The sequence below is a fragment of the Pterocles gutturalis genome, unplaced genomic scaffold, assembly GCF_000699245.1.
Source record: "Pterocles gutturalis isolate BGI_N339 unplaced genomic scaffold, ASM69924v1 Scaffold15891, whole genome shotgun sequence".
NCBI classification, from domain to species: domain Eukaryota; kingdom Metazoa; phylum Chordata; class Aves; order Pterocliformes; family Pteroclidae; genus Pterocles; species Pterocles gutturalis.
Genome location: NW_010105741.1, coordinates 782 through 14,093, shown reverse-complemented (window position 1 = coordinate 14,093; position 13,312 = coordinate 782). Strand labels below are relative to the sequence as shown.

Below are 13,312 nucleotides of genomic sequence, written 5' to 3'. Positions count from 1 at the left end.
CTGCTGGCCCGGTTCCTGGGAGGTGGAGGAGCAGAGGCATGTCGGGGCCTGGGCACCGTCCCCGCCCGACCTTCGCTGCCGGCCTGGGGCAGGCACGGGGCAGGGCCGGTACGCGGCTGCACGTCTTCCGCCCGCCGCCTTCTGAGGGGCCTGAGGCCGTCCAGGGGAGGCTGTGAAGTGGTGTCAACAAAACAAGGGTTACGGCTGTTTGGCCAGCTGCCTGGGTGAGCAGTGAGCTGCGCCGGACAGGGTATGGCAGTGGTTATCTTGTTGGCGGAGAGAGCTGCTGTTAGACCCTGATAAACGAGTCGGTGCTCTCTAGGCTCTGTTAGCGAGTAGGGAGTTGGATCTCAGGGGGTTTGGTTGGCAAGGCAGTGAGTCACACTTGGTTGGATTCATCATTCCCCACCCCCCCACCTCCCTGAGCGAAGCTGTGTGCGGGCTTCTGTGGTTTCGAAGGGGTGTTTATGGTGGCTGTCCTTTCAGAGTTCCAGAAATGGGTGAGGAAGCTGTGCCTAAGCCGTTAACATTGTGTTATCCCAGGAGAAGTTTTACATGGACTGCGTGTATGCTTGTATGCAAACTTTCTCAGAAGGCTTTGCCCCTGTCTTTAGAGGATATTGACAAACTGACTCTCTTTTGTCCTCTACGTTAGTAAGTGACCATCAACATCCTTTCGGTCACAGTTCCCCCTATTGAGTTTATGAAACTACTCCTTGAGGTATTTTCTGTACTTTAGTTCATCCTACTTCCCTAAGTATCTCTAGAAGGCAACCTCTTGTAAGATTACATGAGCTTATTTTAGAGCCGCTAATAGCTAATTACCCTGATTATTGTGTTACTACTGCCTTTCTTGCAGACTTGAATAAAACGTTTATTTACAGTGTCCGTGGGGAGCCCCTAACACAACATCAATATCCTGTTCCCTTGCTGATGTAATGAGTGAACAGCTGGCGAAAGAGCTGCAGCTGGAAGAAGAAAATGCTGCTTTTCCTGAAGTGGTTGCGTAAGTTTAAATCCTGGATTAGTGATCTTCATAGTTGTGAAGCCATCTTCTATTTCTTATATAGTGTCCTTAATGTGTAGCGATATGATAAATGCTTTGCCTGTTATCTCCTAACTCTGCTTCTTCAGGTCTTTTCGGTGAAGATGGCTTCCCCAGTTAAAACTCTTCCTTAGATTCTCTTTTATGTCACCCTTCCTTCTTTCTTGATATTTTCGTTGCATTGTTTTTGATTGTTTCTTTGCATTGCCAGTCTGTAAGCTATGCTTTGAGAAACATTGTCAGAAGTGGGTTTTTTTCTTCCCTTTTAGAGACTCTTGTTAACAGTATACAGTGTCATTTTTCAGAACTGACAGGTGTATCACCTGTATCCTGCTAATACTTGTAAGTTCTAAACATAGGCCAAGAGCCTAATAGTTCTAAACTCTTACAAATTTTGCCTGCAGTCTTTACTGTGAAGCAGAGCAAAGCAACACTGTTGGGGAGGTGTTTGTTTTCATTTATTTACTTATAAAAATATACAAATATATACATACACATGTATCTGTATGCCTTTTTTCACAAAGGCCATCTTAAAAATAGAGCCTAATGCTTCTTACAGAACGGTAAACAAGTAAAATTTTAAGTAATATTTGCGTTGTAAAGGAGTGTCAAAAAAAAATCAAGTCATGCTCTCTTGGCTTGGAGGTAGGGGCTGGACAGTTGAGATCCATTAGTTTCTATGCAGCTCTGCATGAGGTCTTTTGTATAGAGTGGTGAAATGGTGTATAGCGGTGTTTCTGTTTAGATTACTGTGCTTAATATTTTAAATTTCTTTTTTCTTTTTTATGTAGTGTTGCTGAAGGACCATTTATTACAGGAGAAGATATTGACACTTCTAGTGACCTAATGCTAGCTCAGATGCTGCAGATGGAATTTGACAGGGAATATGATGCACAGCTGCGTCGTGAAGAGAGGAAGATAAATGGAGATAGCAAAGGTACCCTCATTAGAAGAAATATTTTTACTTTGGAGATATTCTTGGCACTGTGCTTAAGATGACAGAGCTGTGAGGAAGTAGCAAATCCCTGATAATCACGGACATGCTTATTTGTTTTGTTTTTCAAGTTTCCATATCTTTTGAAAATTTTCGGAAGGTACATCCCTATGACAGTGACAGCTCAGAGGATGAGGTTGATTGGCAGGATACCCGTCATGATCCATACAGAGCAGGTATGTGTCAGTTTTAAACAGTTTTATTTCTTTGGTTAATAGACCTAAGAATATGACATAGTTAAATTAGTTTTTTTGACTGTAAGGAGGCATACCGGTTGTATATAAAATCAGGGAGGTATATAAAATGGGAGGTGTTATGGAAGAAGTTGGGCAGGTAACTTCAAGCTTCTGTCTGCTATTATATTGACTTCAGCAGCTGAATCTGATAAAATAACTATTGTACATGGAAAGTATTGTGGGATAGTCATATCCATCATCTACATTTGGCTAGGGGCATCTGCACATGATATCGAATATTCCTGTCTTTAACACGCCAAAAGTGTGTCTGACACCCCAGAGAACACAGAGAAATAAGTCATAGCGTAGCAACAGAGGCTGTCGTGTTTACGATAAGAGAACACTGCATTAAGATCATACAATTGAAGTGTTTTATTCTGTTTAACAAATAAAATTGTGTTACTTTTGTGGGCCTTGTAGAACCTTTGTGAGCATTAGTTATGTTTGTTTAGATTTATTTTTCTTACTGATGGCAGATAAACCTACTACTACACCGAGAAAGGGCTTCATAGGAAAAGGAAAAGACATTACTACTAAACACGATGAAGTGGTATGTGGCAGAAAGAACACTGCTCGCATGGAAAATGTAAGTGAAAACTTGTTTTGTGTGTAAAACCAGAATGCTGTAATTCAGGCAGAGGACTAATGCTTGTCCATCTGTGCTACTGTATATGGTTGACCTCGGCTGGATGCCAGGTGCCCACCAAGCTGCTCTATCACTCTCTTCCTCAGCAGGACCAGAGAGGGGAGAGAACAAGATGGAAAAAAGCCTCATAGGTCAAGGTAAAGGCAGTTTAGTGGAGCAAAGGCGGTGTACAAAAGACTTAGTCTCTACTTCCTGTCAGCAGATGATGTCAAGCCACTTCCCAGAAAGCAGGGCTTCAGTGCGTGTAGGGGTTGCTCCGGAAGACAAATGTTGTAATAATGAATGCCACCCCCACCTCCTTTCCCTTAGCTTTTATTGCTGAGCAGACATCATATAGTATGGAATAACCTTTTGGTCAGTTTGGGTCACTTGTCCTGGCTATGTCCCCTCTGGAGATCTTGCCCACCCCCAGCTTGCTGGTGAGGGGAGAATGTTGGAGGGACAGCCTGGATGCTGTGTGAGCACGGCTCAACAGTGGCCAAATCACTGGTGTGTTATCAACACCTTTCTAGTTACCAACACAGTGCACAGCACCATGAGGGCTGCTATGGTGAAAATTAACTCCCATCTCAGCCAGACAGTGCTGATTTTTAAATTTAATTTTTATATTATAATAATGCATTATAAAAACAATAAATAATTTTTTTAAATTGGATGAAAGCAATGCTGTGCTTCGATTAGTTATTTAATTGGCAGTTTGAGTTGTGCAGGCTTTTTTATTTAATAATAGTTTGTTAATGACCAAGATTCAAGAATTTACACAGAACTGTTTTGGCAAAACAAAACTATCAGCAAGTTTGGTACACAGGCAAATAAAGCACCAAGGCTATTTTTGAAAAGCATAGCTGTTGTGTAACCTAATTTTTTTTTTTAAATTCGTTTGGCCTGATGAGCCAAGTAACTTGTTTTCAGTCAACTGTTAAACTTACAGCTTTTCAGTAAGCTTATCCATAGTACATACCGTCCATTTTCTTTAGTGTAACTGGTGCAAGTTCTGCAAATAAGGAAATGCTGCAGGTGCCATTTTTTCGGGATGTTAGGTAATCTCGTATCAATTTGGGCAGAACTCTGAGCTATCACTTGAGAGCAATATGTTTTTTAATGTAGTGACAACATTACACAAAATGGGTTTCACATAGGTCCTAGGCTTTTGCAAATTGGAATGAGAAATTTCTGCTTGTCCCAGCATTTGGTGTCTGCTAGTAACAATGCTTAAATTTCTGTTATTTCTACTTGTAGTTTGCACCTGAATTCCAAGTTGGGGATGGAATTGGAATGGACTTAAAGCTGTCAAATCAGGTCTTCAATGCCTTAAAGCAGCATGCATACTCTGAGGAACGTCGAAGTGCAAGGCTCCATGAAAAGAAGGAGCACTCCACTGCTGTATGTTTTTAATAAAGTCTCTCTATATACTTTTTATCTTGTGTAACAGCTGAACACTGTTGTGGTAATTCCTTGAAACATTTTATTTTTAGTAAAAGAGTTAAGCGATATTATGTTAACATTGCTGAAGGAGATGGTATCAGCCAGCTTCTACTAGAAAAAGTCTGTCTTTATTTGAGCTGCATTATTGTGAGAGCCATATCAAAATAAGAGCAAGCAGCTTCCTTTTTTTTTTTTAATCTTTGTCTTTCTAAACTTGTGTCTTAATCAGCTACAGTGAATAAACTGCCTAGCAGTTATTTATAAAAGCCATCCAGAGGACTAATCCTCTGCAGCCGAATCAAGTAACTCCAAACATCTGTCTTCATAGCATGTTTCAAGAAGATGAGGTGACCAAGTAAACTCTAACTCAGTTAGGAAGTTGGTATGTTTTAGGGGTGAGTTTAGAGCAGGGCCTCTGGTAACTCTTCAAATTTGGGTGTTTCACTTTATTTTATTGTTACTGATATAAAAGGAATATTATATTTAGGATACTTTGATTCATGTTTTATAGACTTCTTGAAAACACTATAGAAAGCGCTCTTGAGCCACAGTATGTACTTCATGTGTAATTGTTAAAATACTGTATGTGCTACATAGCTGGTAAGGTACCTGAGAGTATTACATCTTAAGGACTAAAGGTGACAGTGCTGGAGCAGTTTGGCTTTGTTTCATCTGTTTGTTTGTTTGTTCTTTTTTTTTCTCTCTGTCAGTTGAAATAATGCTCTTAATACATTATTCTTTCCACCTAGTTGAACACAGTGTATAAATACTCTAAACTCACTGTAAAGCAAAAAAATATTTTAATGAATTGAGTATTAATTTCTTGCCTGTAGGAGAAAGCAGTGGATCCTAAAACACGTTTACTTCTGTACAAGATGGTCAACGGTGGGATGCTGGAGACCATCACAGGCTGCATCAGCACAGGAAAAGAATCTGTTGTTTTTCATGCATATGGAGGACAGTAAGTATATTGTTTGTTACTGAGAGTAGCTTTAGGTACCAGAGATCGTTTACAAAGCAGAAACCACAAAAATATTTAAACCATCTGCACTTTTTTTCATTACCAAAACTTTAAACTTGTATTCATGTATGTGCAGACAATAATAAAATCTGAAAACCAAATGGTACCAACTGTAAGTAAAAAAAATCCCCACTTTCCTCCTTGGAAACCATTTAATAAACAGGAACAAAACCCCTATAGTTCTCTGTGGAAAAAAGTGTACTCCTTTTATTCCTTTTACTCCCTTGCCTGGCGACATGGTTTAATGGGTTAGGTGGTGTTGCGTTGACAGTTGTACTTGATGATCCTTGAGGTCTTTTCCAACCTTAATGATTCTATGATTCTGTTCACTTTGCAAGTCATGCAAGATTCCAGTTTTAAAGACTGCCATGCCAGAAGGATTGTAGTACGTTAGTAGTAATCGTAGTGCATTGAAATACCACTAGTTTAAAGTGAGTTAAGAAATAACTAATAAAACCCAAACACACGTAACCTATTTAGAGGTGTCGAGAAAGAGGTAAGTTGAGGGTGGGGAGTAAAGATGCACTTTTTTTTTTTTAGTTGACCTTTGCTTGAATGATGTTCAGGAGTGTTCTTTTGCTTAGCATTATTCAATGGGCAATAGCTTTGTGGTGCTCAACAAAACATTGTGATACTACCACTGTTATTACAATGCAAGACTTTTTTCACTTGTAATTTCTTGAAGCAAGTACATCCATTAATAGGGCTGTTATTAGCTATGATATTTAAGTAAAATATTAACAAAGTGGGAGATGGAACCTATTTGGTAAGAAACACATAATCAAAATGTTAAAACCCGAACATTCATATATGAACTTAATCATACAACTCTTACAAGCTTAACTTGAATTGGTTTCCACATTTGATACAAAATAATATCTTTTCCTCTCTTATGTTAAAAATCAGTGTATCTTGCAATGTTTTTTTAAAAAAAAAAAAACAAAAAACAAAAAAACAAAACCATGTATTTGCTCGTAAAGATGTGAATACTTAACCCTGTTATATATTTGATTTTTTTTTCCACGAGAAGTGCAACTGAAGATAAAGTTATACCTCCAGAATGTGCCATCAAAGTATTTAAAACAACTCTTAATGAATTCAAGAACCGTGACAAATATATTAAGGATGACTACAGATTTAAAGACCGCTTCAGTAAATTGAATCCACGAAAGATTATTCGTATGTGGGCCGAGAAAGAAATGCATAACTTAACAAGGTAAAGAAAAAAAAGTGTAGTTGCCAAATGCTGATTGGTTTCCTATTTTCTGTTTGAGGAAGGTACACTATGTCTGGGTAGGTTAGATTTGATTTTTAGGCTAAATAATATACAGTGTGACACAGACTGAGTAAGCCTCTGGTTTCTTACAGTTTAATGATTGTCAGCATCTTCAGGGATTTGGCAGCAGAATTTATAAGCCCATGAAGTTAATGGGGACAAGGTGTAAAAGTAATTAGTTTTCAGTGAGCAATTTTAGACCACTTATGACTTTAAGATCTGAATTTTCCCATGTGAAATGTGCATATTTATTCAGTTTTCAGTTAGGTCTGTTTCAAAGACTTTCTGACTCTGGATCAAGTTTCTCACACACAGCTCTCCAAGATTGGAAATGAGCAAGAAGGAACTAGAACTGTAGGGTTTGGGCATTTTTGTTTTTCTTAATCAGTATCTATTTTCTGGATCCACAGAATGCAAGATGCAGGAATTCCTTGTCCTCAAGTGGTTATCCTTAAGAAACACGTCTTGGTTATGTCTTTCATTGGCCAGGATCAAGTCCCAGCTCCTAAACTAAAGGATGTAACACTTAGTAGTGAAGATATGAAAAAGGCCTACTATCAGATTCTTAATGTAAGACAATGCTGATTTCTCCTCCAGTTCTGGGTTGTGTTTTCTTTTAGGGGAATAACTTAAAGAACAAATCAGCATTTATTTACTTTTCAGGATGCTTGCATCACTTTCAAGATACGGAGTCCAAAGGCTTATTTTGCTGCTGTTTAATGTGTGACTTAGAATAAATAAGAAATCATGCACTGAAAAAAAGAAATAAATTGAATCTTAATCTGAGTGGAAACCATGCTGGAACTTGATAACAGATAATTAGCAGCAGAGGAATTATGAGCAAGCAGTCCTTCTTTTAGAGAAGTAGTATGTGGTTTAGTAAGTTCTCTGAAGTCTTTCTGGGCTTGCCAAATACTTCATTTACAATGCTTAAGCACTCTCCAGTGGATAATCCCCTCCTCACCCCCCTTTTGAACAAATCTAGAAATCGGAGAACACTTGAGAATATTTTGTGGTAGATACTTTACTTTCTATTATCTGCTGTAATTGGTTCAAACATGTACATGCGAACTGTCCACTCACTATTAGCTTCCTATAGACATTTAAAAAAAAACCCCAAACAGTCCAGTAGCATGATAATATGAATGGGCTGTGCCTCAAACCTTGGGACCAGTAGAGCAACACAACCAAGTGAATATGCATAGTAGTTAGGATTCAGTATCTAAAACTGAGAGACTCCTTTCCTGTGTGATAGGGGTGACAATGACAGGTATATTTAGAGAATGTGTTTATCTTTCTCATGCATGTGGACTGGTTGGCAGAGCTGACACGAATTTACCAGACTGATTCTTCTGACTTGCAAAGCTAAGCTCAGTCATAAAAGCTTAGTTTGCTGGCAGTTTACCAAAACTGTGATTCCTTGTATGAAACTTGACTGAAGAGTTGGAAAAAAATTACTTACATTGCGCAAGTGATTGGGAAAAGGCTGGTTTTTGTTATAGTCATGCAAACAATATTTATTTGGAGTATAGCATACTTCATTCATTCATTAATTTGGTTCCTTGCAGATGATGCAGCAGTTGTATAAGGAGTGCAACCTGGTCCATGCAGATCTGAGTGAATACAACATGCTTTGGCATGATGGGAAGGTGAGCTTATTCTTAATGTGGGAAGGAAAGGTTTCATTTAATGTGAAACGTTAATACAAAGTGAATTGCTTTCTCTCTGTGACTACAGGTCTGGCTTATTGATGTCAGTCAGTCTGTGGAGCCAACCCATCCTCATGGACTTGAGTTTTTGTTCAGAGACTGTAGGAATGTTTCACAGGTAGGACCTCTTCGTTTGACTGTCCTCTGTTATGCTGAATGTTTTCCAAGATAAAATCAATTCAGAGCTAACTAAAAAACAACTAATAGAACTCTGTAAAAAATTATCAGTACCACCTATACATAAGATTATTCTTGCATATTGTCCATACTGATGGTGTTCTTCTCCAAAAAGGAAAAAAGTGTGGAAGAATACAACAATACCACTAGAACTTAAAACTTGTTTCAGTTATTTTTATTTGTGGGTCAACAAAACGAAAAATGTCATTTTGACTAAATATTGTAATTGTAACTTGGGGAAAGAAAAGGAGTGCTGTGTTTTGTGTAGTGTTTAATGTTTGCTTTTTATATTGACTAGTTCTTCCAGAAAGGAGGTGTGGCAGAAGCACTTAATGAGCGTGAACTCTTCAATGCTGTCTCAGGTTTAAATATTACAGCTGACAATGAAGTAGACTTCCAAGCAGAGGTATAGCTTTCTCTCTGTCTAACCTTTCAATTTGGTTAGCTGTAGTACCTACTGTAATACCTTAATGTGTGTATGACTTCAGCAATCATTCTGCATCTCTTTTTTTTTTTTAAACTTGATTATTTCAACATAGTTGAAAAATTATTTCTGACACTCAGATTGATAGACCTCTCCACCCCCTTTCCTGATCTCCCCACTTCCAAGTATAAAAGGCTTCATGTTGCATATAATCGCTTCTTTCAGTGTTAAGGGAAATTTGGTGATCTATTTTAGTTTAAAAGATAGCTTTGTTGTCTTTCCTTACATATGTCAAAGGTTGTGCAGAGAAAGGAAAGCTAGGTTAAAAATAATATTAATTGTTATACTGCTTATTTTTCATGTTTTAGACTTTAACTTACTTGAATTTGAAGCTTAGGCTAACATTTTCAATTTTCAAGCCTCAAGTTCTGCTAATCAATGGACTAGGAACCTTTGGCCACTTTTGGCTTTTAAGTTTCAAATTTTAGCTGTAACTCTTCAAGGTGTGCATCCTGATACCAGACATTTATAAAAATAAGTTGTCAAACATATTTACTGATTAAAGTAAAGGCTACATGGCAAGTCTACTTGATTCCTAATGACAATGTAGGTTTATGGTAGTCAAGCATATAGTAGGTGGGAGCTTGAAACTAGTTAACTGCTGGGATAGGTCCTCAAACTGAGGAAGAGGTAAAAGGAACACAATATCACTGTTACAAGATCAGTTGTAACAGTGTGTATCAGTTAATCGAGGGAAAACCAATTCCCTCGCTGGCTGTGTTGTGAGCATTGGTGTAGGGGCGAGTTTTGTTGTCGTAGTTTTATGTCATCTTTTTTGCTTATAAATTTACAGAAAATACTTACATTGCTGTTTACGTATAGGTGAATTTGAGCAGCCCATCCTTAAACTTCACATTTTGACTGTAGTCGCTAGTAACTAAAGTTATTTCCCCTGGAGTACAAGAGGAAGTAATCCAAACATAACAATCTGAAGACAGTAAGCTACCGTACTGTGTTACATTGATTGCACAAAACATCCAAGTATAATTGTCTTCAACTTTCACCATTAAAAGCGATTGCAGTGGATTTGTAATCTTAATATTACATTCCGGTGCTGATGGATTGGCTGAATTACTGTAGGAGGTGTTCGGAGTTGGAGAAAGGGACACTTCTGTACTTTGGGGAATACAGCTGAAGTCTTCAGAATCATCCAGTCCTCCCTGCAACTCATGCATTTTGGTTATACAGCATGAAATTATAAAGCAGTGGTACTCATTTTACTGATCTGCTGAGAACAAATGTTTCAAGCTGTACTTCTATAGTATATTGCCCCATACATGTGACTGAATCGTTGAAATAGAAATATTGCATATACCTGATCACTCATCTGAAGCTGTTTTTAATGCTGTTTAGAGACATTCTGATGCATGCATGGTTTTATGATTTCAGCATGGATTTATTTTTGTCTGTCTAGATTGAAGCTTTAGAGAAGATGAATGAAGATCATGTGCAGAATCATGGAAAGAAACTGTCAATGTTTTCAAGCGATGGAGACCCACCTATATATGATGAATAGCACTAATGAGCTGCTAATGAAACAAAACACAAATTTACTGCTTCTAACTATGTTGGTGCAGTGGTAGATGTCAACTACCAATGTCAAGAGGGAGTGGTTGACGGGAAATACCAAAATGGAAAACGCAGCGAGCATACGGTGATGCCTCAGTGTTTTGTTTTTTGTTTTGATTTGTTTTTTTAACTTAGCCCACACATCAGACTGGCACTGTAAGAATGGACTGTCGCTATGTCTTCAGATGGTCAGACAACTTCACCAATTGCCCAGTTACATTAGACTAATGTAGCTGAGGTGGTCATATTTTGCATGATTCAGAGCTTATATGTTTTAGTTTAAAAAAAAAAATCATCTAGATCATCTAAACTATTTAGTGGCGAAGCATCCTAGGAGGTTCCTTCTTTTTTTTTCCCTATTGGTAATTGAAAAACTAATTAAAAATTGTGTGCGGATGCAGTGTCAGTGAACCTTTCATCCTTCTCCACCAAGGGCAAAATGAAAAGTCAAACTATGCACTGCAGTCATATGAAAATGTTAATTTAACAAACCCGTGTCTTTATATACGCAAAAGTCTGAACCTTTTCATTTGAAGTACATGGAATGTGGCTCTATCTCTGTAAACACAATTGGGTATTACATGAGAAACAGATTTGAATCCAACCAGCAGAGAGGACTTCTTTGGTGATGTGCCAGCAAGTCCTGAGGGCTGCATCCAAGCTGTATAACAAAGAGTAAGTTCAGTTAGTTTCACTCTGAATATACAAGTGGTTCCAAGAACTTGGTGCAAGCAAAAAAAAAAACAACAAACAAAAAAACAAACAAAAAAACCCCCCTGTAATAATCCTGTCTCTAAACTGAAATTCTGGATAGAGCATCAAACATTCTTACTCACTCTGAAGATAATAATAGACTATGAAAAATAAATATTGATCATCATTATTTTTAAATGAAGCTTTTTGCTTACAGGTGCAAAAAGCATACTCAAATTTGTCTTTTTCTCATGCTGTTATTATTAATATCAGTCTTTTTATTTTAGCAAGTTCTAAAACTCTAGCAATGTTTCTCTCCCAAACAACACGTTTAAAGTTGAACTGATGTAGTGGGATGGTTTGGAATTAAGAAATTCTGTTTGACTTTTAAATTCTGATTGCTCTTTATCAAGCAGAATATGGTGCTGCTACATGTGACATTCTCACAGTATGCTGTGAAAGTGGTTTTTTTAAAATAATTTTTTGTTGAAAAATGGGTGGTGAAGTAAAAACTTAAGACCTTGTAGTGGTATTCTTGTGTGGTTCTTTGGCTTGTACAGGCCTTCATTGATCCTTGGTGTCATACTAAAGCAGTGTTAGGGTAGGACTACCCTAGTTCATTATAACAATAGAAGAATGACTGTTCTGTTGCGTACTACATACACAGTAAACAACCTTGATGTTTTCTGACAGTTTTATCCGAGTACTTGGATCCTCTTCCCTTTTCTACATTAGACATTTAGCCCTTACTTTTGAAATAAAGGAACTTGTGACTTTGGAGACCTAAACCTATTCTTGATTGCTCACTGTAACAGTTGCCCAAAATACCAATACCAGGGAAAGAACAGATTAAGGACTGAGAGGGAGGTGCTACAGTTATCTAACCCCTTCAGGAAGACTAAAAGCTAGTGTCAAATGTAATAAAATCTTCAGAGGAGGCTTTAAAAAAAAAAAGTCCTATTCTAGGCCTATTACAACCTTTAATACTTGAAAAAAAATCTCTCAAAGCAGTTGCTAATACCTTACAATGTATGTGTCTAGGAAAGATGCTGATTGGTAAGAATATTTACATTAAGTGAGAGGAAAAGAGAGAACAGAAATAAGGGAAAGTGAGGGGAGGGTGTGTTTTGAGCTGTCATTTGAAACAGATGAACCTGCTTGTATCATTGTGCTTGGACTGAAGCCTCTGTTACTGTAATTTTAAATTTATTTGTAAAACCTCTCTAGCACATTTTCAAAAAAACCCACAAAAAAACATAATTAAGCAGTGGTCCTTAAGTCTGTGCTTTAAAGCTACTGGGCCTGATTATATTGCTTAATCACTTCCAGCCATAAAATTAGCTCAGGAATTTGCTCTGAGATTTTAAGACATCTGGGCATGTTGTCAAGTAGCTGAAAACAAGGAAGTAGTTGCTAAAACAAGCATTTTCCTAGACTCCTTAGAAATAAAAGGTTCTAGAATTATTATTAAGCAAATAGAATCTTAGAAGTAAATCTAGATTTTTCATTGTTAATTAAGCCATTGGCTTAATTATATTTTCTGACATTATGACTGTTCCAATGGCCAATTCTAAACAATAGTTTCAAGTTGTGTGTTCATATATTTGTCAGCTGGTTTTCCCCCCACATACCTCAGTTTTCTACTATCTTAATATTCCTATTGCAATTACAGAAAGTGCTTGCTGTAGGAAAGTAGTAGAAGGTTAAATATCAGTAGAATTTCTTAAATTTTGAGCTTGGTTTAACTAAATTTTTGGCTAGCAACGCCATGAATTTTTAATTTTGTAAACAGTTATAACCTTTAAGGTATTTTAAATGCTCTGCAAGTACTTGTCCTTTCTAGTTAACATAGAATTGTTTGATGACACAGGAGAGTTCTGCAGAACAAATAGCTTGTTGTAATTCCTAGTTGTGACTTCAGTTTTTCTAGTCTGATTTGAAATTATTCAGTTGGACTGAGTCATGTGTCAGCAAGCAGTTGGCTGTGTGATACTGTGTTAGTATCTGGTAATTAAATTTGTATTCTTCTGTACTAAG

The 13,312-nt window shown here is 37.4% G+C and overlaps 1 protein-coding gene across 1 annotated transcript; it reads left to right on the top strand.

Annotated features, from left to right (window-relative positions):
• Window positions 1-890: 890 nt before the first annotated feature.
• On the top strand, window positions 891-10,764 carry RIOK3 (RIO kinase 3). Its single transcript, XM_010087518.1, has 12 exons — window positions 891-1,006; window positions 1,837-1,982; window positions 2,111-2,215; window positions 2,752-2,861; window positions 4,161-4,304; window positions 5,180-5,307; window positions 6,398-6,583; window positions 7,054-7,213; window positions 8,212-8,292; window positions 8,381-8,470; window positions 8,828-8,935; window positions 10,428-10,764. Exons 1-12 carry the CDS (start codon window positions 939-941, stop codon window positions 10,527-10,529), a joined length of 1,428 nt encoding a protein of 475 aa, XP_010085820.1. The 5' UTR covers window positions 891-938; the 3' UTR covers window positions 10,530-10,764.
• Window positions 10,765-13,312: the final 2,548 nt, after the last annotated feature.